This window comes from Lingula anatina, chromosome 8, assembly GCF_051362555.1.
Source record: "Lingula anatina isolate TDL-2025a chromosome 8, LinAna3.0, whole genome shotgun sequence".
NCBI lineage: Eukaryota > Metazoa > Brachiopoda > Lingulata > Lingulida > Lingulidae > Lingula > Lingula anatina.
In genome coordinates this window covers 2793969-2820791 of record NC_141774.1, presented here as the reverse complement: position 1 = coordinate 2820791, position 26823 = coordinate 2793969, and the positions used below count along the sequence as shown (strand labels likewise).

The 26823-nt window shown below is 34.8% G+C and overlaps 1 protein-coding gene across 4 annotated transcripts in view; it reads right to left on the bottom strand.

The window, feature by feature from the left end:
- Positions 1-85: 85 nt before the first annotated feature.
- Positions 86-26823, bottom strand: part of LOC106174114 (UDP-glucose:glycoprotein glucosyltransferase 1) — a 58016-nt gene continuing 31278 nt past the window's right edge. For 3 of the 4 annotated variants that reach the window (XM_087018913.1, XM_087018915.1, XM_087018916.1), the window contains 25 exons: positions 26302-26428; positions 25770-25868; positions 24549-24643; positions 22819-23034; positions 22469-22731; positions 20334-20435; positions 19334-19436; positions 18607-18686; positions 18155-18338; positions 17204-17255; positions 16576-16682; positions 15749-15834; positions 15334-15418; positions 11472-11557; positions 8783-8824; positions 7745-7837; positions 7420-7504; positions 7046-7155; positions 6133-6205; positions 5613-5716; positions 4912-4968; positions 4024-4138; positions 3132-3248; positions 2556-2715; positions 86-1810 (listed from right to left, as the gene is read on the bottom strand). In XM_087018913.1, the coding sequence (XP_086875039.1) occupies positions 1779-1810; positions 2556-2715; positions 3132-3248; positions 4024-4138; positions 4912-4968; positions 5613-5716; positions 6133-6205; positions 7046-7155; positions 7420-7504; positions 7745-7837; positions 8783-8824; positions 11472-11557; positions 15334-15418; positions 15749-15834; positions 16576-16682; positions 17204-17255; positions 18155-18338; positions 18607-18686; positions 19334-19436; positions 20334-20435; positions 22469-22731; positions 22819-23034; positions 24549-24643; positions 25770-25868; positions 26302-26428 (2673 nt within the window). In that variant the 3' untranslated portion in view covers positions 86-1778. The remainder of the gene's footprint in view (positions 1811-2555; positions 2716-3131; positions 3249-4023; positions 4139-4911; positions 4969-5612; positions 5717-6132; positions 6206-7045; positions 7156-7419; positions 7505-7744; positions 7838-8782; positions 8825-11471; positions 11558-15333; positions 15419-15748; positions 15835-16575; positions 16683-17203; positions 17256-18154; positions 18339-18606; positions 18687-19333; positions 19437-20333; positions 20436-22468; positions 22732-22818; positions 23035-24548; positions 24644-25769; positions 25869-26301; positions 26429-26823) is intronic. The other variant, XM_087018914.1, reaches the window with a different exon arrangement.

Sequence of the window (26823 nt, the reverse complement as noted above, 5' to 3'; positions counted from 1 at the left end):
GTGTGCAACACAAAGGTACTCCCCTCGTTTTCTAAATTATATTTGTTACATTTTAACAGTGAATGAACAACAGAAGCTGCATATGTAAGCCTTTCAAAATTTTTATTCTTTTATTCAGTACGCATATTTTGTTTGTTGTCAAGTTTCTAAATATACTGAGCTCTGTCAATGTGATCAATGCAACAGCTATTTTACTCTTTTCACCAAAAATACAGACAAAACTGGCATTATTATTATTACTACCATAACATTACACTGGCTTTCCATAGCTTTCAGTGAGAAGTTTTTGGTTGGTATTTTTTAATGTCACATTACAGGAATATATATAAATATCATTAAATAGTCTGGTAACAATCTTTTGTTCACAATTTTATGGCAATAGCTGTACATAACATTAAGTTGCACATGCTGTAAAGGAGATACACCTCCCTCCTGAGTTTAACCAGCGTAGCACCATTCATATTGTGCTTTACACTAAAAAATTGCCAAAGATAAAGCTGTATATATGTGCTTTAAGAGATGGAAAGGAAATAAGACACAGATATAATGCACTCAGCCTCCATTTAGCTGACTTTACATAGTTGTCAATTTCTCAAAACATACTGGTACAGCTGTGTGGCTAAGACATAATTGATGTAAAAAAGCCCATAAAAATGTCATAATTCAAGTCCATGAACAAAATATGAATCTCCACATTTTACTTTCTACATACACATATCAGTTATACCTGTTGCCTCTATTTTTATTTCAGAGATATTCAACAACTTTTACTGGAAATATATTATCTGACTTTTTCACTTTAATGATATTACAACACAAAGCTCTGGAACTTAGAATTAAAGACAAATGGCACCAAATACCACTTCTCTAGAACTTATTGCTGTTACTGTAACATTTCAATTTTTTCCTCAAAACATACAAGAAACAAGGTTTCATGGTTAATAGTGATAATAATAACACAATTGCCACAAAAAATAAGTGGTTGGTTCTCCTCCCCTGTAGTAAGAACACACCTACAGACAGCCAGGCCAGGGTGCCACACATCCAATGGATCTCTAGCTTAGACAGTTGGGGTACAACAAAAATTAAGTTAAAAAATAATTATTTTCCTAAACATGATAACATTATGCATAACAAAGCTGATCAAAAGAGACTTATCCTGAAAGACTGAATGAAGGAGTGTAGATATATTTTTTTCACATTTAACTTACACTGTCAGCACTGAAATAACAATGATTCTAAGAGCAATGTAATAGCTTAAGGGAGACAGAGACTAAGCTCTAATATCACTGTCACCATCAGTCTACTTTAAACTTATATAAATATCCTATGAACCTAATATATATATATATATAATGCACCCCCCAATGTAACAGCTGCCTATCTAGCCAATATTTTGAAAAAGAAACAAAATTGCCTTGGACCTCATATTACTGCCTATGTCACAACCCAGCCACCACTAACAATACCACAAATTACAAACTTCATCTTTGAATTCAAACTGATTGATAAATTGCAGAAAAACAGTAATTATAACATCTAATCTGCAATGTGTGTTTTTTTGTTTTAAGAATTTAAATTTTGTTATTTGTGTATGTTTGAAAACTGCATATCTATTGCATATTCATATTAATATATAGTTAATCTATGTTTCCACCAACTAAGAAATAACATATCTTCAAATTTCATATTGGAGAGCATTTTTGTTGAGAAGGAATAAATGGAATGCAGACAACACCTCCCTCAATTGCAGCAGCTGAACTAGTAATAGACTAGTATCATAGCTCATCTCTTGGTTGTGTACTGGTTTCTGGAAAGACAACAAAAAGCTAAGCAACTTGTAGTAAACTTACTGAATATTAACTATACCACTTGGAATGACACAATTACATAATACTTATGGCTTTATTTTGCAATTTTTATATGCATTTTGTGGACAATTGATAAAATTAATTGGGACAAAATATGTATAAAGTATAGCCGTTCCATGTTTCTTTTATTTGAGATAAAAGTCAACCAGGTTTGAAAATGTTATTAAAATGTCCTCAATAAAAAATAATTTTATTTTAAGCTGATAGCATGTCTGGAGGTTTTAGGATATTAGTGGAGTATTGACAGGACAATAAAATATAATAACAAATGATTGGAATTATGTCTGTTTTATAATGAATGAATACGGTAGTGTGCCAACAGTTCCAATGAGATGACTTTAAAAAAAAAAACAAAACAAAAACAAAAACAAAAAAAACATCACTTTGATCAAATAAATTGAAATACAGCCATAAAAATTTTGATAAAATATGGATTGTTCAGGCCATCCAGCTCACTGAAAATATTGCACTTTACCTGAAGTGCTGCTCACTTACACTTATCTAGTTTAACAGACTTGAAAGCTATAGTTTTTACTAATACACTACACTGTTTTTCATCAATGAATGACAGTAAAAAGCCTCTGTACATTTCAACTAATTTTTACACGTAACTACTTTTTGAGGTGCATAAGCTGCTTTATTGAGGGATTCAAGCAAGACGTCAGAATTCAAAATCTCACTGACCTTGTGCTTCAATGTGGCCAGCACTTAGTGAACCTAGTGTGGGTTTATTGCTGGTAAAGTTTTCAAATATCCTCCTTGCTTCATTGTCATATTCCTCCCACTCAGCTACTATTCTCTTAGCTGCATTCAGCTTAGGTTCTTTGGTCTGCGGGTTATTACACTGGAGAAAACAATAGGTGAAATATAGCCCCCAGTCAAACCACTCTTAATCCACAATGCCAGTCTTGATAGCTTTCATAAAACAAGTTGCATTTCTTACAAAATAAAATAAAAATGAAATAGTGACTTCATTTTTAGCATCAGGTTTCAGAAGTTAAATATGCTCCAGAGCTCTGCATTAAATTGAAACATTCAAGTAGTCTCAACCTCATAAACAAACTAATCAGAAGTTAACTACAGCCTTTAAATGAGATTTTGTAACTATTAAGTAAATAAATTGCCACTTGTAGGAACAACAATGCAGTTTTACTAAAACAAACACTGAACTCTTTAACTAAAATTTTGTAAAACTATTGTGCACCATTTTATAAAATATATTCTGTAACTCATTAGTTATTAATAATTCTTTAAGCTTACCAAATCAATAGTTTTGGCTTTTGACTTCTCGTCATCACTGCACCAAGTCTCACACCACAGCCACTCCTGAGGCAGCGACTTGATGTTCACCTGATGGATCATGTTGTTGGGAAGATCCTGAAGGAAAGAGAGGCTTTTGAACGACAATCCCTCATGTGAGTTGAGGTATCTTTACTTTAATGTGCTAGATATAATGTTGTAGCATTTAATGGAATCTTTATAGTAGATATATTTTGAGAAATTAAAAAAAAAAAGTTTAAGGGGGTTAACTCCCAAGATGGAAGTACATTGAATATAATTCTGGCTTTCTTTATCCTCAATGTACCCTTAAATATTTCCTCAGTACTGAGCTTACTTATGCACTGATTTGGTGATCATCTTGAAGCAAGTTAAAACCTTTGCATCTCTGCTGTATTTCAGGGGAACATTTGGGACGAAAGAATACCAAGATATGCACAAATTATTTTAAGTGTTCTGTGTGTAAAAGAGACAAAATACCAGAATTATCAATGTACCTCGTTCTTTGGAGTTCAACCCTCTTGTGTTAGGTACTGAAGTTTTAATTGTTCATATATTCTGCTAACTACATATCCAGTGGTGCCTAAGGAGACTCATGTCACTGTGGGGTTCCACTCACCGCCCTCAGTGACATACAGTAGGTATCTACAAATCACCATGAAATTCCACTCACAGCCATCAGTGACATACAGTAGGTATCTACAAATCACCATGAAATTCCACTCACAGCCATCAGTGACATACAGTAGGTATCTACAAATCACCATGAAATTCCACTCACAGCCATCAGTGGACAGTGGTGCCTAAACATTCCAAAATCTATACATACTTAGTTGTTTTTTTAAAATTATATAAAATACTCTGTATCCCTTACTTGATCTAAGTTGGACAAGCTGTTGGGGTCCTGACTAAGGCCTTGGTACTGCCCTCTGAGACGATCACCAGCTGCTATCTTTCTAAAACGCTTCAGGTCCACCACATATAAGGCACTAAGAATAAAATACTACGTATATATATCAACACCTATAACAGTTAGCAATGTAGACACAGCTTATCAATAACAAATCATGTAGTTTTACTTTTTTTCACATTGGATGATAACTTTACTGCAAGGATGACACAGAGACACATTGGCAATGAACAAGAACATTTATAGAGACAAAGAGGATTAGAGGAAAAATATATAAAAGATAAAACAATCAAATATTTTCAAAAATATCAGCAATTGCTTGGATTTGCAGTTTGCTCATTTAAACAGATGCATTTACACCACTGGGATAATGATGAAACTTCTAGAAATTTTCAGGTTTTTCTCTATCTAAACATGAAATGGGCTTTTGCTAATGTGTAAGAACAATATAGATATAAAAAGTCTCTAACCTATTTTTACAACTTTTTAAGTTTCTAACACAACAGCCCCTTTAACTGGTAATTTATTCACCATCTTGCGTTTTGTATATTTTAAGCTAAAATAAAATCTTTATCTTATCTCTTATCTACATGTAGAGTACCAAAAAGGTCATAACAAATTTAAAGCAATCAAATTATGCACATTTCTACCATCACTTGCACTTAAGAAAATATATTAATACTTCATAAAATTGTTTGGGGATAAAAAATCCACTGTTAGATATTATTATGACTGACAGACATGTAAAAGATATCCCCAAAACTGTGATGATGACAAAAAACACTTCAACATTGCCCATAAAGCTGTGAAAGTAGGGGAATACTACAGGTCCACTATGTCCTGACAGCTTACCTAATGTGGTACTTCCTGCCAGCAAGATGACTTGCCCAGTAACCAGACTTCCAGAACCTGACAGATACAAAAAGAGTTGGAATTAGTACAGTTATTCTGTTAAAGGGATAATAACTCTTTGTATGAGATCTATATTTCACAATAAAAACATTGTGAACAACTCATAGAAATATAATATATTCTGTTTTACCACAAAAACGGCAGTCATAGCTATTACTCTAGTATCTGAGCTTGTCTTTAGACCCTGTGACCTCCATTGATGGCTATACTCTGTTATAATCTCTTAAGAGATTATAAAAAAATACAAACTTTTTAGAAAAAAACCAGGGACTAACTTTCAATGTAAAAATGGATTCATTAACCATTGGTAAGTATGGGAAAATTGTTGTTTACTCCAGGAAAATTCATTTTTTTGCCAAAACAAACAGTTATTATTCCTTTAAAGGACACTTAGATCTGTTTTCTGTGTCATTCCAAAGAACATAATAACCAGAAAGCAATGCTGCCAAACATACAGACACTGGATGACATGGACAGACCCAACTATCAAATTATATACTAACACATACACTGTTTACAAATGATACCTGGTTAGCACTCAGTATTTAGAGGATGAAGCTAGTACTGATGGTTTTTGTGTATATTTCAGGCACCATATGTCATATATTCCATCTTTTTCCTGCTATCCCAGGTTTATTTACCTGAACCCATCCATCTCTTTTCTGCTATCACAGAATGGAGTGTAGCCGTAAGGAGCACCACCGAGGTCAAGGTCATATAACTCCTGAATATCTGCACGGACCACCTGATGCAGAAAACGGGCAATAGTAAAAAATTACACATTACCAGAACCCTGTGGCACAAAACAATGTAATGAGATAATACTTCAAACATTATGAAACTATTTTTCACAAATATTTTTCTTAAAGCTTTAAGTCTAATGTATGGAGGTACATGAAGAAATAAATGGCTGGAACTGGATTAAAAAAAGATCTGGTAAAACTGACATTAAGCATTTGGAGGGAAAATATCCAAAATCCAGATTTACTGTTTCAGATATTTGTTTTTATAAATAATTGCTATTTTTTATAAAGGGGATTCAAGTTAGATTTTGTACCTTGTACAAATATTAAGACAGGATCTCAATAAAAAATATCAAGTTTTTGTAAAGCAATTTGTGGCAACTGGAATCATAAAATGAGAACAAAATGATCTTCTTACCTGATCAGCATCAACAAATATAATTTTTTCCACGTCAAGTGGGAATAACACATCTAGGAAAAGAATTTTATACCTGAAAAAATAAATAATCAGCACTTATAGTAAGATAATACCAGAGCATATGTTGTTTCTCTTACATTAACACTTTTATAATAAATGTTTCATCATTTAAAAAACTAACACTTATCTATAATGGGAAATGCTGCATTCAACTTATGTCACTGGGGATGCTTTTTTTTGCTTATATTAACGCCATCTCTTTGGGGATGAATTTTGCCTCATAATCCCCGCCTCTCCAGCGTCAGTTTTTCTTTGATAGCGTAATTGTGAAAGTTCACAGAGATGTGTTCTGATAATGATAACTGTGACAGTGGCAGATGACTGCTTTATGTCCAAACACGGCATCTATCCACAGAAAGTGATTAACTATTTTTTTATGATCCTCTGTCAACAAGGACTTAGGGTGCATTCCCAGAGATTTAGATCGATCCAGAGATTTAGATTTAGATTGACCTACCTCCCTGGGGGTTCACGCTAAATTGCAGTCAGCCAAGTGTGCACCATAGTTAATTACCCCCTTACAGCTTTTAGTAGGCAGGACAGACACTTAAGCCGGCTAAGCTGATAGTAATCTAGTGAGACTCCCCACAGGGATAGATCGATCTAAAATCTATGGGAATGGAGTCTTAGCCCTATCTGATACTGTATCAACAAGAACTTATCCCATCTGATCCAATGTTAATATGGACTTAACCCCATCTAATTCTCTATTAATATGGACTTACCCCCATCTGATTCTCTGTTAATATGGACTTACCCCCATCTGATCATCTGTTAATATGGACTTACCCCCATCTGATCATCTGTTAATATGGACTTACCCCCATCTGATTCACTGTTGATATGGACTTACCCCCATATGATCCTTTGTTTCTCTGTCTGCTGGTGCAGCCACCTAGGCCATTTGTACTGAACTAGTTCATATTCAAAACCATATTCTCTAGCATAATATGGGATAAATTCCTAGAAAATTGAACAAAAAAAATAAATAAATAAATAATAATCAGACAATTATGCTGAATACTTTAATTAAACATGCATCTGAGAACTAATTTTCACTGACCATTAGCTATATTGATAACAGGAAACAAAGTGAAATTACATCTTTTGTTAAGCACTTCCTACACCAACACGTTACTTCACATACAATATCAACTATCAATCAATTACATTTTTAATAATCAAAGTTCAACCACTCTACCCATCACATTCTACACTTCTTCTTACCTTAAATGTTGGGGACAAATAGTTCTTGAGGAACCAAAACTTAATTTTTGATTTGGTATTTTTCACTACACTCAGCATCATAATTCTAAAAAAAAGGTACAAAAAAAAAAAATAAATAAATAAATAAAAATAAAAAATGAATTCAAACATATTTGCCACATAAACTTTATCAAATATTCTAAATTTATAAAAATCAGGTATCAATCACTAATGTTATAAATTACATGTCTTGCCAAATACAGAACAATATTATAGTATGTTGTCAGTAATGGAGACTATGTCCTGTGTGACAGTTTATGTTGTGTTAGGGTGACAGCATTTCTACCTGAGGAATCTCTCATAAAGGTGTCCTGATGCCACTGAAAATATATTCACTTTCGTCTCTCGATTCCCCTCTTCACTCGGGCCTGAGAGGGAACTGGAAAACAAAGAGAAAATATGAGAGGCAATTCTGTGGAAGTGCAAAGTATGTCAAAAGAATATGACAGATATTTTTCCTGTGTTCAGAAAGTCGTGCCATAGGAGGCCCTTCTGTAAAAAACAGTAAGACAACAGGAAATTTCAAGATAAATGTCCCATCCAAAATAAAACACAAACATACTTTGCAAACAATAAAACTGTAACTGCAACTGCTCTCACAATCACCCAAATGAAGGACAATTAACAAAAACAGCTTAAAGCATTTTGAAAAGACAAAATATGAAAATATGTTATCAATAATGGAATTAATTATTCTTATTGAAATTAAATATTGCATAAGAAGCAGACAAAATGGTCATACATTGTTATGTGTAAACACAGTAACACAATGTACATTTTATTAAAAAGCAAAGATGTTTTCAATATAATTGAATACCATGTTGATTTATATATAAGAACAGATTAAAAAAAATATTTAATCATATTTAATCAAATATCTATATTAATGACACAAAAAACACACAACTACACTGTCACTGATCCATCACCTGATTATAAAAAACCATTAAAAGCCCCTGCCTGCAAATTCTGACATTCCATCAACATTACATTATCCAGAACATAAAGCTGGTGAAAAAACACAATGTGATATCACCTTGATCAAAACAGAGAGGAACATACAGATATTCTGCTTAAAAAACTTCAAACATGCAATATCAACTTAATACATATACACATCCGGTGTATGGAAAACTTGAAACAAACTGAAAACTGCAGTCAGATGAAGGGACAGACTAACAAATGAAGAACCTTATTCTATTACTCTCTTAACATAAAATCTAGATAAAACAAACTTAAAAGAGTTGCATATAAACATCTATCAAGACACATTTTTGTCCAACGGCCTCTGTCAGTATTAAGAGATGATTTCGGCCTCCCCTACCTGCTGTCTACATCTTCCTCCTCCTCCTCATCACCCATCCAGCTGGGGATGAAACAACAACAATATATCAGCCTGGTAACCAGCAGTTATTCCTTTACAATCACTTGGACACTACATTAATTAACTGTGAACATTTTAAATCTCTGTAAATAGGCTGAACAATCCAAGTAGGACCCCTAAGCCTAGCCCTAACATTGGACATCCCATACCCCTATGCTGGCTCTAAAGGTGATTTGGTTGAGGCATGACATCATTGGAGTACATGTCCTACAACAAAACTAGACCAAATTGGACAGATTTTGACCGTTGCCTGGAATGTTATTCCAGATTGAACTCTAAAAACCTATCCCAAGGAATGCCTTGCCACTTGAGAGTGCTGGTAGCAGCCAGAGGAGGTCAGGTGTAACGACGACCATTACTGTGACTAGACGCTGACACAAGGGTCCTTTGTGGAGTGTGTAATTCTTTTACAGACAATAATTTAGAAAATATAGAGATCCAAAATATCTCTTTTAATGGTTGTCACATGACATAGAATAGGCAATGTGTTTTTGTTTGCTTCTCTGGCAAATTCCATCAATGAACTGATGTCACAATGATATCAAAGAGATAATTAAAAGTTAATAAAACAATTTTAATCCTTATTTTCATTTATCAGTCAGTAAAATACACTGAAATACAACATACATACTTAACCTTTACACTGGAATACTTCATCTTTACACTGGAATTCAACAAATATACTTATTCTTTACACTGGAATACAACATACACACTTCATCTTTATACTGGAATACAACATACATTCTTCATCTTTACACTGGAATACAACATACATACTTCATCTTTACACTGGAATACAACATACACACTTAATCTTTACACTGGAATACAACATACACACTTCATCTTTACGCTGGAATACAACATACATACTTCATCTTTACACTGGAATACAACAAATGTTCTTCATCTTTATACTGGAATACAACATACATTCTTCATCTTTATACTGGAATACAACATACATTCTTCATCTTTACACTGGAATACAACATACATTCTTCATCTTTACACTGGAATACAACATACATTCTTCATCTTTACACTGGAATACAACATACATTCTTCATCTTTACACTGGAATACAACATACGTTCTTCATCTTTACACTGTAATACAACATACGTTCTTCATCTTTACACTGGAATACTACAAACATTCTTCATCTTTACACTAGAATACAACATACATTCTTCATCTTTACACTGGAATACAACAACAACATACATTCGTCATCTTTACACTGGAATACAACATACGTTCTTCATCTTTACACTGTAATACAACATACGTTCTTCATCTTTACACTGGAATACAACATACATTCTTCATCTTTACACTGGAATACAACATACATTCTTCATCTTTATACTGGAATACAACATACATTCTTCATCTTTACACTGGAATACAACATACATTCTTCATCTTTACACTGGAATACAACATACATTCTTCATCTTTATACTGGAATACAACATACATTCTTCATCTTTACGCTGGAATACAACATACATTCTTCATCTTTATACTGGAATACAACATACATTCTTCATCTTTACACTGGAATACAACATACATTCTTCATCTTAATACTGGAATACAACATACATTCTTCATCTTTACACTGGAATACAACATACATTCTTCATCTTTACACTGGAATACAACATACGTTCTCCATCTTTACACTGGAATACAACATACACTCTTCATCTTTACACTGGAATACAACATACGTTCTTATCTTTTCACTGGAATACAACACACGTTCTTCATCTTTACACTGGAATACAACATACATTCTTCATCTTTACACTGGAATACAACATACATTCTTCATCTTTATTCTGGAATACAACATACATTCTTCATCTTTACACTGGAATACAACATACATTCTTCATCTTTACACTGGAATACAAGATACATTCTTCATCTTTATACTGGAATACAACATACATTCTTCATCTTTACACTGGAATACAAGATACATTCTTCATCTTTATACTGGAATACAACATACATTCTTCATCTTTACACTGGAATACAACATACATTCTTCATCTTAATACTGGAATACAACATACATTCTTCATCTTTACACTGGAATACAACATACATTCTTCATCTTTACACTGGAATTCAACATACGTTCTCCATCTTTACACTGGAATACAACATACACACTTCATCTTTACACTGGAATACAACATACGTTCTTATCTTTTCACTGGAATACAACATACGTTCTTATCTTTTCACTGGAATACAACACACGTTCTTCATCTTTACACTGGAATACAACATACATTCTTCATCTTTACACTGGAATACAACATACATTCTTCATCTTTACACTGGAATACAACATACATTCTTCATCTTTATACTGGAATACAACATACATACTTCATCTTTACGCTGGAATACAACATACATACTCCATCTTTACACTGGAATACAACATACGTTCTCCATCTTTACACTGGAATACAACAAACACACTTCATCTTTACACTGGAATACAACAAACACACTTCATCTTTACACTGGAATACAACATCTCTACATTTTCTGCACTTGAAAAAAAGTGTTATTTCCACAATACGGAAATATGTTTTACCTGGATAAAGAATCCCATAACCCCCCTCTCTTGTCTTCTTCTCCTCCCAACAAATCATCTGACTCCCGTCCTGGTTTCTTGCTTACCTAAGAAAAGATCACAATGAAAGAACAATCATTTTGAATAAGCAGATCACAATGAAAGAACAATCATTTCGAATAAGATTTTAAATTTTCAGGCACTGTATATGCTCAGCTGTAAGGAAAGTAAGAGATGGCAACTCTATCTATCTATCTATCTATCTAGTGTGGAAAGAGAGAGAGCAAACGCACTCATACTGTGTACTACATACACACACAGTCAGACAAAAATTAAAACAACTAAGTAGATGAATGTAGGTAAACTAGAGTTAAAAAAAAGCTAGCCCTATGAAAGCCCTTGCGTTCACATCTTCATGGCCCATTGTTGTACCAAGTGCTTATATATAATACTTATGTTTCTCAACATGCCTGGGTTGAAATAATTTTATTCAGATGGCCCACTAACAATAAAGGGTCTTTATATCAAATTTTCTCCTAGACAATAACCGACACAGAATAACATTAAGAATAAAACAACACATACAACATTTAAAGTGCATATGGACGCAGTTCGCGCATGAGTTTTATTTCAAACCACCTTCAATCATTTACAAACAAACCACAATATAAATAAATAATTTAATAAATTAATTAAAAACACGAGGAGACCCTCTCCTCACCAAACCTATGTATCATCTCTCCCTTTTACATATAAAAAGAAATCGCCGGGATACCACATCCCAACAGCTTTTCCAAACACATCTTTCCCTTACCTAGAGAATCACCGGGATATCACATCCCAAACAGCTCTTCAGAGCACAAACCAACCATTCACCCCCCCAACCCCCACCCCCCAATGAACAGTAAATGCATCAGTGCCCACTGCACCTGGAGTCCAATATCTAGTATAAAAACTGGCAATTTATTGTTATGATCAGAGGCAAAAAAGTCAATTTCATGTGGCCCCCAGTCTGACTCTAAATAATCGAAAATACTATCTGCCACTTCCCATCATAGTCTCATCATAGTCTCTTAATCTGCTGATTTGATCTACATATAAATTTTCACTACATGGAATCCATTCAGCACGTAGAGTTATGCCATTTAACAAACACAATTCAAAAATACTAAGCGCAATGTCTTGCAAATTACAATTCCTGCTACCTCTTTCAGTAATACTAACAACATTCCATGCCAAATCTCCAAAGGGCTTTCCACCATATAACTGCCATAACCAGTTCCACTAAAGTCACTGTAAATAATAGAATGCACAGCTTGATCAATTATAAAATTCCTTACAGAAATCTTGCATACATTAAACTCCCAAAATTTCATTTGCTTCATAGTGTCTATGCTCAAAACAATTTGTTCATTCCAACATTTAGCTTTAGAAATATCAAACCTCAGACATTTTGTCATAATAAAAACAAAAGATGTAGAAATGATCTGACCTACTACACTAGCAACTAAACACACATGAAAGCTGCCTTTTCTTCTTAACAGAGAATGGATATCTGTTATAGTCTGACAAATTATAAGAAGTCTGTTATCAGGAATACATAAAGTGTCTTTCTCTATATTCAAATTATACCCTAAAAATAAAATCTCAGTACTAGGAGACCACATTGATTTTTCAACTTTAGGAACAAACACTCTATTGATAAGATCTTGCTTAATTTCTAAAGCAAGATTCTTACATTCACTGTACTGCCAATGACAACCAAAATCATCATCTATATACATGACCACTTTTTTTATCCACTCCTTGCCACTTTTTAACCAGCGGCCTGGTCACTGTAGTAAAAATGTAGAATGCCGTACCAAGACCAAATGGCAAAACTTTAAAAATCTAAAAAATTTGGTAATATTTCCAAATTTTCCAAGAAAGACCTAAAAAATAAGTGTGAGACTCAAAAATATCAATGTGATGATATGCAGAATGTAAATTAAATTTGAAACAAAAATTTCCCTGTTTTAAATAAAACATAGCTGTACAAATATCTTCAAATTTTACTGAAGATTTCCAAAAATGTTTATCAACATGCCGCAAAGCTAAATTAAATGCTTTTTACCACTACTGCTAATGGCCACTGTAAGCGGGTGAACTACAACAGGTATATCTGTGCATTCACTAATAAGGCCTCTGACCAACAAATCTTGTATTGCTTGCTCATCAAATACACTATATGTAAAATAACAGATCTGTTGTTATGCAAATGAACTGGTGTGGGTATAGAGAAAAAATTAAGCTTGTATCCATTTTCTAAAACTAAGAATAAACTCTTAAGTGCCAATACTTTTCCAAAATGCTAATTTACTTCTTAGCCTGCCATTAACACAGATACTTGCTCTTACTCAAAATAATCATAAGTAAAAACTGATTTGTCTATTTCACATCACAACAATACTCATCTTTGACACAATCATTGACGATTGGTTTTGGGGAATCCTGGTGCACTTCCTGATGCTCTAGTGAAGGGACAATCTCTCCTCCAATGGCCGAAGGACCCACATGCGAAACATGACCCGCTTCTTCCTTCCTTATGTAGGAGCTGACAGCAGCAGAGGTGACGGATGCCATGAAAGAGACAGGACTGACTGCCCCTGAGGCTGCACTGGGAAACACCCATTGATGTTCACAAAAAAGAGGCTGGGCACAGACAGGATCAGTACTACTAACGTTAGATTTGCTGGAACCATGACTTCCCTTTAAAATAGGTTTGCTCTTCAATGCTTTGCTTTCCACTCTGTTGATTTTCTTTTCATCCTCAGAGTCACTGGCCAAAGGATAAACTTCATAAAAGCGGACAGTGCTCCACCCTCCTTCATTGGAATCAGCTAACCTAATAAGCTTATTTCTCTTCTTTAGCTTATCAAAAATGGTAAAGGCAACTTCTTTAGCATAATGAGCCTTGTCATTGCCTACTGCCCAAATTACCCGTGTCAATTGCTCTTCTAACTCAGGGTTGAACTGCAAATGTATCCAGGTGTCAGAATCTCCTCCGAGCGCAGCCGAAAATTAATCACAGCTTTGGAAACGACTTGCTTGGGCTGTTAGTTAATTACGCCGCAGGGTATATTCAGAGCACAGACCGTGATCACTAGATACCGCCAATGGATTTTTGGAATTTGGATTTTTCACGTGAACGATGCCTAAGTCTTTTAAAGATTCCGCCTGCAACTGCACAGAATCAAGTATTTGTTTTAAGGAAAAGCCCTCCGTCTCCATTGAAAAAGGCACGCTCGAAAATGTACTTGTCAACTGGTCTGTGCTAACTGGTCGAATTAACAACGATTGTAACTTACCCACAATTCTTACCAATAGCACAACTAACACAATATATACAGTGATGCCCCCTAGGAGAAAATAATTCCATTCTTATTCACTTGACTCAACCAAATAAAATTATATTTATAATGTTATAAATGAGTTATCAAGTAGAGCTAGAATAGACTCCAGTTGCCCTCCTAGTACACATATCCACTTTGAATGACCTGCATGTACATATATGACAATACCTCATAGATGATATATTTTATATTTTTTGAAGCAAGGGTTTTACACACCTCTGAAACAGGTCAATAAAGCAAGCTAACTGAGCCTTATACATTCAAAGAATTTCTGTGAATATAAATGGTCCTTGAGAAAATATTTTTATAAAAACTGAAGAAGCTGGTAGGAATAGTGTTTTAGTGTGATCTTTATCTGTGGATCAAGAGCTAGTTTGGTAGTAGCGTAACAGTATTTTCTGTTTTTAAGTAGTACCTAGAACAGCAGAATCATTCTATCAACATAAATTTTCCACAAACCCATTAAAGTCACCGCCCTCAGCACTACCCACCTTGACTTTGATGATTTTACTGAGGAAGCTGTTCATGACAACAGTAATGTTAGGTGAATCTGGTGGAGAGTCTGTCCTCTCATGGCTAGAGGAGGAAAACATAGAAGATAAACAGTAGATAAAGAACTTTTATAGCCTTCATTAACTTTTCCTAGCAAGGTTAAAACATTTAGACTCAACAAAGCAAAATACTAAGTAATAACATCAACTGGCTGACTTGTTAGTCCAAGGTACTGAAAATGCCTCCAGAACACAGATTTATACGTAACTTGAAATTAATCCATAATGTAATCGATATTTTGTAATCGAATTTAGGACATCTACAACCCGAGACAATAATTTGCACCACATTAACTTTATCAAATAAAGGTGATTAAGAACAACTCTACTATGGCAGCACAAAGTGGTAACTAACCTTGCTATCTTGTAGATTTCCTCTGAACGTCCATGTCGAAGTTGTAACATCCAAGCCCCTGGCTTAGCTTTCAGTTGGAAATAACCCTAAAACAGTGATTTAAGGCAAGTTAATATTTCAAGCATTTTGTCTACTGCCAGAACTATCCAAATGAGAAAAACTCACAACAGTGACAGCCTAGAAGAATGTGTACAATGCAATGTATGCACATAAAAAGAACCCCCACAAAAATGAAGAAAAAAAATGATCCACTAATAAATGATCCACTGAAGTAAATGCAGAAGTTTTTAAAAAACAATAAATGCCGATTACAGGCATGTAACTGTGTGATAAATTTGAAGACATCCAACAAGGAAGGCTTTAGTATCAGCAATATTCTAGGATGTCCCTTATATCAAATACACACAAAGCAACAAATTTATGAGACTGCCATCATACCATGAAAGTAAAATGTGAATTTTCATTTAATAATTACAGATAAGATAAAAAATATCCACAGAGAAGCACTTTGCTGTACCTATATGCATCATAGCCCGTACTCCCAGGTCACTTTTCTATGGAAGGTTTAAGCATGACTCAGATTATATGACACCAATATAACTCTTCAGGTGTTATAATCTCTGAATTAGTCTTTCAGTTGAAGGAATGTAGATATTTTCTGTCATGTGAGGAAACATTTGTTATCTCTTTTGCTCGCATATGATTGTTGCAAGAAGTCTATACTACATTTTCTATTTTTTTCAAATCACAAAAGAAAAAAGTTTCCCTGTACTTCCTTCTTAAAATAAAAGACATCCCCCATCTGCACACTCTGCCCAGTTACATACCAGGTTGGCCATGACGATGGTGTCCACCACTGCCTGCTGACTCCTGGTCCCTAGTACAAACTGCAGGCCCCTGGGAGGCTGACCTGAATTCTGGTCATGGCAGTGACCTACAAACAAATGGGGTCATACTTCATACATCTGTATAACTTGCATTCACTATTGTGCAAAGAATAATTGAAATGAATGATGGTGCATTGACTTAAGAGTGGTGTAGTGAATTGTAGTGCAGTATAGTGTAGTGCTATGTAGTGTATTGTAGTGCAGTATAGTGTAGTGCTATGTAGTGTACTGTAGTGCAGTATAGTGTAGTGCTATGTAGTGTATTGTAGTGCAGTATAGTGTAGTGCTATGTAGTGTATTGTAGTGCAGTATAGTGTAGTGCTATGTAGTGTATTGTAGTGCAGTATAGTGTAGTGCTATGTAGTGTATTGTAGTGCAGTATAGTGTAGTGCTATGAAGTGTATTGTAGTGCAGTATAGTGTAGTGCTATGTAGTGTATTGTAGTGCAGTATAGTGTAGTGCTATGTAGTGTAGTATAGTGCAGCAGTATGTTGTATCATTGTTTGTTATTATTTTAAAATATCAAATTGGAACCTAATATATCATCATTCAAATAGTCTTAACTTGCCTTCTAATAATAGATATTCCAATTCAAACTCCGCATTGATTCCCTTGTCTACCTGAAAAAAAAAAAAAACATCGATTAAAATAATTCAATATCATACCTGATATACAGCACATGAATTAACTTCCAGTGGCTGGGGTAGTACTACACTCGCCAATTTAGCCAAATGGAAAAACTGACTTAAGTTGGCTAAGCAAAAACTGTTTGACTTGACTTTGTTTTAGTCAAATTTGAACCATATGGAGAAAAAAGTGATGTAAAAGTATTGATTTGGCTAAGAGGAAAAAAGTTGCCAGCGCTACCCCAGAGTGGTGCCTTGTATTCATCAGTCATAGACTCAACCTTTAAGAAATCGATGAAAAGGGTTATTTCAAAGGGTCTTCGTGGAAAAACTACGATATCTTGATATCTCAAATTTTGAAAATAAGTTCGATATTATATAAAGAATTTATGTAAAAAATCTTGTTCCATACTGTTGTGATAATTTTGAAAAAGAATGTTCACACTAAATGCAAACCGTACTGCTGATGTTAATAACTAATTGCCTTCAAGACCTAAATGAAAACAGGAAGTGCGTTGTGACATCAGGCAGTTGAGTTTGTAAGCTGCTGTATGAATTTTTGCTGAGAAAGATTTGAAGCTTATGCATATGTTAGTAAAATAAAATAATCATGCAGCTTATAGAAGATTCAAGAGATATGTCTATTGCTCTCACCTCATCCAGTATATATATGAGAGCAGAGATATGTCTATTGCTCTTACCTCATCCAGTATATATATGAGAGCAGAGATATGTCTACTGTCCTTACCTCATCCAGTATATATATGAGAGCAGAGATATGTCTACTGTCCTTACCTCATCCAGTATATATATATATGAGAGCAGAGATATGTGTACTGTCCTTACCTCATCCAGTATATATATGAGAGCAGAGATATGTCTACTGTCCTTACCTCATCCAGCATTATGTTATCCAGATCATACTGTGTCCTGACAGCCTCCACCAGCCAGCCCTCGGGAGGGTTCATGTTCAGAGTGAGCAGAGACTTCTGTGGCAGTCCGTGGAAGGTGGCCACTGCACCCAGGCTTTCTCTTGAACTGAACTCCAGCTCTGACCCAATCACATAGCGGTAGTAGCTGGAGAGAGCAGAGAAACATGGTCAGTGACCAGGTGTCAGACAGACAGCTATCTCACCATGTAATGAGATGTCTGTTTTCATCTTCACATACCAAAGGCATTCCTTTTAATGGTTTAATTTTTTATTTTAACTATGCCATACATAAGTTTCAAAGGCTTTCGGCATATATCTTGGGAGACAACATTGCAGTGTAGGCCTTATTAGAGGCTCACAAATGACCAAGAATAAATATATTTGAAATATTAATATTTCTCTAAGAAACTTACTTTTTCAGAGGCATTTCTGACAATTTTTCTCTGCAATTCATGAATATTTGAATCTTAAGGTTCGCAACTTTGAGCAGTGCCTGCAACATAAAATACTATTATAATGATCAGCTTAGATGTCTGGCAAGCGTACTGAAGCTGCTATACAATAGTTAATTATGCCCCAACGGTTTCAGTAGGCATGCCAGAAATCAGAGCCACGTTAGCTGAATGCAAGTTATGAGAAACCCCTTGGATATGGGTCGATCGTGCTAGATCGATCTAGGTATGGGAACGGGGTCTGATAGTTATCACTCTGCCAAGTCACTTTTTTTGTGTTTGACATTTTAAAACATGAACCTTTACTGCTGAGAATCTATTCTAAATACTATATGTAAAATCAGCTAACAGTGATTTATTATATATAAGTACCTAACATCATCATATTTTTTACTTCTGTTGATTAATAGTCAAGTGATTGATACAACTTAATATAAGTTTTAACTGTTATCTTCTACAAAAAGATCAATCTGTCTATTTTGACCTTGGTAACTAAATTACCTTATACATTTAATTGTTTCCACATCTGTGGTTATTTACAATTGTTGTATAAAAACAATTGACTTTTACACTGACTCTGTCTAACTTCTTGTGCAGCTTGTGCAGGATAAACAGATTAAATATATAAAGGTGTCTTCTCTTAGAGTGAAAGGTGTCAACTGTTTGGCAAATCCCAAACTGTCCTCACCCTGAGTAATGGGGTCACTTTCTGTGCCTCCCGGGAAACTGGATCCACTATGAATGTTACATCATAGGCTGGTTCCTCAGGTTTAGCAGGGATTTTTAACACACTGAAGATGTAGATATTTTAAACAGTCAGTAAAGTATTTAAAATTTTACCAGTACAGGTCTTCACAGACACTCAGAAGTCCCATAACTGTATCAATAGCCTGTAAAATACACAGACAGTGACAAAATCCAGTTCTTTTTCCAGAAAACAATGCCAAGTTAAACAACAAATTGTTAATGACAATATTTTCAATATGCAACATAATGACTTCAGAAGGTTTCATACTCCATCCAGTTCTTGAACTTCAGGATAAAAAGAAGTAATTGATGCAGATTTTTTTAATACTTATTTAAGAATCATATCATATTTCAACTTTTTTCTTTACCTTGAAATCCCTTTGTCTGTGTAAAATTTTACTTCATGATGCAATAATTCAATCAGAAAAATCTACACTACGAAGAAAATGAGAAGATATCCCATGTAGCTGTAAATGGACAGGCACAAAGTACACACCAATCCCCTGTTCACTGGCTCCTTGGTATGTTTCTAGGATAGGTTGTTCATTTTGTGTCATAAGTTACAACAATGCAAAAATGCAGTGACCTGTCCATAGGAAGGGTTATTTCACAGTTTATTTTGTATGACACATCTCATTAACTCCAAAAACCTGGTACTGCACCTCCTGTTATAGTAATGTAATAATATTTGGAGAAAAAATGCCATCAGCACATGTATAGTGTGTGTGTGTGTGTGTGTGTGTGTGTGTGTGTGAGAGAGAGAGAGAGAGAGAGAGAGAGAGAGAGCGCATCCCTGTACTGTGTGTGTGTGTGAGCATCTCTGTGCTGTGTGTTAGAGAGCATCCCTGTACTGTGTGTGAGAGAGCATCCCTGTACTGTGTGTGAGAGAGCATCCCTGTACTGTGTGTGAGAGAGCATCCCTGTACTGTATGTGAACATACCTGTGCTGGTCCCCAGCAAACTGTACATCAGTCCTGGAGGCTATGCTGGCCTGCTGATTGGACAGCAACAGACTGCCCACCTGCATCACCATGTCACTGACCCTGAATAGATACATAGTATGTATAAATGTCACCATGTCACTGACCCTGAATAGATACATAGTATGTATAAATGTCACCATGTCACTGACCCTGAATAGATACAGAGTATGTATAAATGTCACCATGTCACTGACCCTGAATAGATACAGAGTATGTATAAATGTCACCATGTCACTGACCCTGAATAGATACAGAGTATGTATAAATGTCACCATGTCACTGACCCTGAATAGATACAGAGTATGTATAAATGTCACCATGTCACTGACCCTGAATAGATACACAAGATAGATTCACAGTATGTATAAGTAAGCAGTTCCTGCTGCAACTACTTGTGATCTTATTTTTTGAAAAACTCCCTACAATACCTTAAATGTGTTTTTTTTTCATTATCATGACAAAAACTGGGACATATTTTGAATATAACCTAAAGTGCATGCTTCTTTAAATCAAAATGAAGACAAGACTATAACAGAAATGAAAGCCTCTATGTCATGTTCATCAACACAATAACAACAATAAGTACTAGTTACAACACAAGTCGAGATATATTTTGCTCTTGCATGTCGCATACAGTGGCTGACGAGTAGTTGTAGCTGACTTATACCATCGCTGGCGCTTTTAACAACAGGATGAACGCACCGAATAGTATGAAAATACATGCAAGCCTGTATGTGAAATACAAATGCAATTATCCTGTTGTTCGAAGTGCCAGCTTTGGTATAATAATAATAATAATAATAATAATAATAATAATAATAATAATAATAATAAAGGTAACTTAAAACCACACTCCATGTGTGTCTCATTGCTTTAAGGGCCATTCTCACCCCCCCCCCCCCCCCCGCCACCATCTAGCACTAACAGGAGAGAGGCCAATAAAAAGTATCCTGATCTGAATTGCTTTAGTAGGCCATGAAATAAATCAAAAATAAAGAATATAAAAACACTCACTGCTGATATGTGGGTGCAATGCATTTTACAAATCTGATAAAAAAAGTTCTCATTATCTAAGTAAACTGTTCATCAGTGCCTTTTAGCATTGAAATAGTTTGCAAAAATCAAATGACCAACTTGAAAAGCACTCCGAGAGCACAGACCTCCGCCAAGGCAGCAAAGTCTCCAACATATGCCGTTTCACCCCTAAATTTTCAATCTATAATGATTTAGTTTTTTGATTATTGATTGATTATTGATCAGGATCACCACCAAAAACTAATCATCTGTTCCTTGGTCCACTTCTGACAGTTCCAGTAAATTTCATCAAAATCGGTCCATAACTTTTTCTGTAATGTTGCTAGCAAACAGACAGACAGACAGACAGACAGACAGACGGACAGACAGACAAACTAACAGAACCAAAAACAACCTCCTTGGCGGAGGTAATAACTATACAAAACCTACTTTAAGTATCACAAATCATACCAAAACATTGCAGTCATGGCAAATATTTTCAAATTTTAAGAAAAAAGTACTGAGCAGTACCAGAAAACTAAATATTTATCAGAAAATGAACAATGTGATAAATTGCACTAAAATAAAAGCAGAGGATTAAAACTGTTTGCATTTTCATACGAAGAGGGCCAGAAAATTAGACTAGACTCAAGTTGGGATCATTAACTGTTTTACTCAAATTACCTTGGAAACAAAACTATTTATATATACATATTATAAATATTTAAGTGTAGAATTTTTGACTTAAGCACACAATCTTAATTAAATAAAAAAAAAAATCCACTTCCGTTCCATCTTATTTATCTCAATAACAATTTTGGTTACATTTTCACAACAGTAAATTGAAATCAGATGTGTAATATCAGTGCATGAAAATCAAACACATGGATGCACTATATAATAGCCTAGATGTTTCTACCTGATGTAATATTGACAGTCATTTTACATTTAAATCACAAACCTCACAGGAGGTAGAAAATTTCAACAGATTTTTCCACACCAAAGTGAGTCTGCCTTAAGCCCCATGTTATATTCACTTCCACACTGACCATGTTCTATCACTTCCACACTGACTGTACCTCTTTGTGTCCTCTGTAAATCCCGTCAGCATCTGAACAATTTTCTCAGCAGACAACTTCAGTGTATATTTCTCCAGTAGATTATAGTCATCCTCTATGAATGTTTCCTGGTCTTTTAATGGACCAATTATTCTTCCATTCACTATAACTCCTCGGGCGCCTGGCTCAAAGCCCAGGACTTGGGTGCAGAAGGCTGAGTGGAACTGTAGGAAAGCCACCGTCTGTACGTCCAGGGCCTTGAGGTACACCTCCATTACCATACCCTAGGATCAGTTTGACATGATTTGTTATCTAATTAAAAAGATACCACACATAATGAGAGAATGAGAGAGAGAGAGAGAAATGCTTACATGGACTTCCAAGTCACTGAGTGACTTTGTCCCTTCCAATATGGCATGTATGTTGTCCTCTTTCAGCAGCTTGGTGACAAAGCTCCTGGCAATGTGTGGAACCTGAGTTCCCAGTGCTGTGTGGATGGCCAGTGGAATCTGGCTGCCTTCATACAACTTGGTACTGAGACTGCGAGGGTTGTGGACAATACCAACCCTCAGGGTATGACTGTGCTTCTACAAAGACACACAGAATGGCTGACTGTTTGATTGATTTTAAATATCTAAAAAAATATGTCATTTGACTGAATGATGCTTCGAGCAGAATTAATAAGAAAAACATAATATATGTAGCTGTATTTGATCATAAAAGATGTATTAAAGTAGAAATATGGTGGCTGCAAGCAAGTGAAATCAATGCTTACTATTATCTTAGATACATAATAACTTCAACACATTATATACAGTTATACATATCTAAATATGTAAACCAGGTACTCCAACCCTTTGCTATGGAAGAAGGGGAGGTGGGTGAGCTAATTACCTCTCATTTGAATTAGAAACTCCATAGAACTCTAATCAAATTTCAATGAATTTCATTTAATTTTTTTATTCTATTTCATTTCCACACAAAGGAGGCCGTACAAAATCCCCATTTTAGTCGAGAACACATGCGCACTAGCACATACCTTTGCCGGTAATTATGAGAGCAATTATAGCTCAATTGAATAGTTCAACATACTTTTTCTAAATATTTAAATGCTTCTGAAAATTCTTTGCCTTTATTTGGTTTATTGTAATACTTGGCAATACTTGATCTTTTTTTAAAGCCATCCAGCTGCTTTTAAAATTTTGCAGCAGTCACTGCTGTGGCCCAGATTTATCTACACTCCTTGGTACATTAATATTCTAATCTGTCTGGCTATTGTATCTCTTGAAACTGACAAAAAGAGCATTCTGCTACCTTTAAAATTTTATCCTGCCCATTTCCATCATTTAATGATTTTGTTCTTTTTAAATATTAATTACAAAATGTCAACGTACAATCTCCTATCTGGATGGTACAATTTAAATCATACACAGGCCCATAGCCAGGGGGGTTCGGGGGGTTCGAAAGAACTGCCCCTTTTGTCAGGAAAAGGTCCATTTTGGGTAGAATTTTATCTAGGTACACACAAGTTTCATTGTAAAAGGTCCACTTTTTCAGAAAAAGAACCCCCCTTTTGAATTTGCTGGCTACGGGCCTGGTACAGTTATTGCACCTACACCTGGTCTTGTTTGCTTTAGTTTCTTCAATCTTAAATAAAACATAATTTTTGTGAAGTTCAAACTCTAGGCACTTCAATCAATGCAAAGCCCGTCATCTTCATAAGTGACATATATAGCTTCAGTAGCAATCTGATCTTATAATGATGACTATCTTGCTGACATATTTCCATTAAATAATTCACAACAACTGATACATCTGACTGTGTTGATATTTGGATGTGCTAGGTGGAATGCCCTTTTGAAAATATTAGAATAAAAGGAAAAGTTCCCCCTGTTGTAAAAACACACTAATATTGCACATCAGCAGTATTCATATAACTATAACAAAAATCATCTTCATAAAGATCAGTTTGGAATCTTTTATATATATATATATATATATATATATATATATATATATATATATATATATATATATATATATATATATATATATATATGTCAAGATACATTCCAGAACAATAACACTCCATGATATTTACCAAATGTCTAACAGCACTGTAGAGGTGAGCTCTTCCAGCAGGTGAGGAAAGATCTGCCACCACCCACATGGTGATAGGGTGCTTGTCTGCCTCCTCTGAAAATTAAAGAACACAGAGTTCACATATTTGCCAATTTTCTTGTCAAGCTTTCAGAACTTTGTTATCCAATCCTTTGGAGAATTAACATTGATTCTAGTTTATCATCACATACCATACAGCATATCAAAAATACAACAAAGTAAAACTAAAAAGCAAATCACTTCCAGTTTTATTTCTTTAGACAGGTAACCCACTTTAATGCTCCCATGTTGATTCAACACTGATCCAACAAAATGTTAAATTATGTTATCTACCATGATTATGCACATCTACTAGAATAGATTTACACACAAAGGGTACAAATCATTGAATAACTAGAAAAGCACTCAGAAAGTGCAGACCTCTGCCAAGGCAGCAAAGTCTCCATCCAAAGCCGTTTCACGCCTAATTTTTCAATATTTTTTTTATTATTGATTGATTATTGATCTGGATCACCACCAAAAACTAATCATCTGTTCCTTGGCCCACTTCTGACAGTTCCTGAAAATTTCATCAAAATCGGTCCATAACTTAGTTTTTTGGTTATTGATTGATTATTGATCCGGATCACTACCAAAAACTAATCACTTCTAAGTTAACCCATTTCTGACCTACCCTGAAAATTCCATCGAACTTCATCTATAACTTTTTGAGTTATATTGATGACAAACAAACAAACAAACAAACAAACAGGGGTGAAAACATAACCTCCTTGGCGGAGGTAATTAGATGCAGGTAAAAACTCCTTTTGGTGTCTGGATGATACTAAAGGCTACCAAATCCTTAATGTGTCATCTGAATTACATATAGTATTATAAAAACTGAAAAAATAAACTTAATTTAAAACTGGTCCAATCAAACTGTTTTTTTTTTTATCTATACTTTCCTAATATTCATCAGTCCTGTAAATTTGAAGACAATGGGTCAAATGGTTTTCTACTTAACTTGTCATCTCTAAAAGTGCATCGTGATGACAACAGCAACAAAATGATGGCAAATGTAAACACCATGTATGTACATAATAAAAGTGCAAGTCTCATAGTATATATACTGCTATGGGAAGATGGGAAGAGCAACATGGAACAATTAGGATCTGGACTAAATGAAAAGTCAACAGTAGCAGTACAAACACAGTTTCCCTACCTTGGCGTTTCATATATACCATGCTAGCAGCTAGTGATGCAGTCAGTTCTTTGTTGGTCATATCAGTGTATGTGCCAGCTTTGTTCACGTCTATCAAACCTGAAATTTTGTCATATAAACATATTTCAAAGAATCTTTGTATAATACAATATTTCAAATTATTATCACTTCAACTATTACCTACAGACATCTGATAACATAAAGAATACAGGAAAAAAAGAATATGTACTCTCTTTCACTGTTATAAATATGGACAGCCCACTTAACCTTTCTTTTTTTATGTTTCAAAGATATACATAAATTCCTTTTTAAGGCTTATTCATAAAAACTTTCATGTTCTGCGGTTTATACAAATACTTACTCAAAGAAAGACAATATCCAATACTTTATATTTCTTTTCACATATCTACTGGTTGAATTAATTCTTATGAGTTAGAATCAATAATTTAATGTGATAAAATATTCAGCCACATTTCAAGCAACTGTAAAAGGATATTTTGTAATTCTTGTTCCCCACTGATCCGCTACTGACCTGCATCATGTCCAAACTGCAGGTACCTCTTGTCCTTGGTGTCCAGTATCTGGTCATTCAGTCTTGGCAAAACATTCTCTTTTTCCATTATCCAGTCCAACACATTATCTCTGTCAGTCAGTTCACCCTGTCAAATTATGATAGCTTCCTGTGTAATGATGACAAAAAAAGGCAAATCTTTTCTTAAGACACTAGTAAAGGTTTCTACCTACTGGTGTGAGTCATCCTCACAGAGTATGACATCCCAAACGACAGACTGCACACACAGTTTGGTATGAATGAATATTTTTGATGTAAACTATGTTAATACTGAGCATTTTCAGTCTAGTTAGGGCTAAAACCAAGACACCTCCTACACACAAGTTGGTAGTACTATAACTATACACACAGAAACCAAGCACCCCCCCAACTTTGGGGGACACAGAAAATTTCACTATGACCCCCCCCCCCCCCAACTATATGCTTGCCATTTTTAGTGGTGGGTAATTACATGTTTAATATTGATATCCATCGGCCATGAAT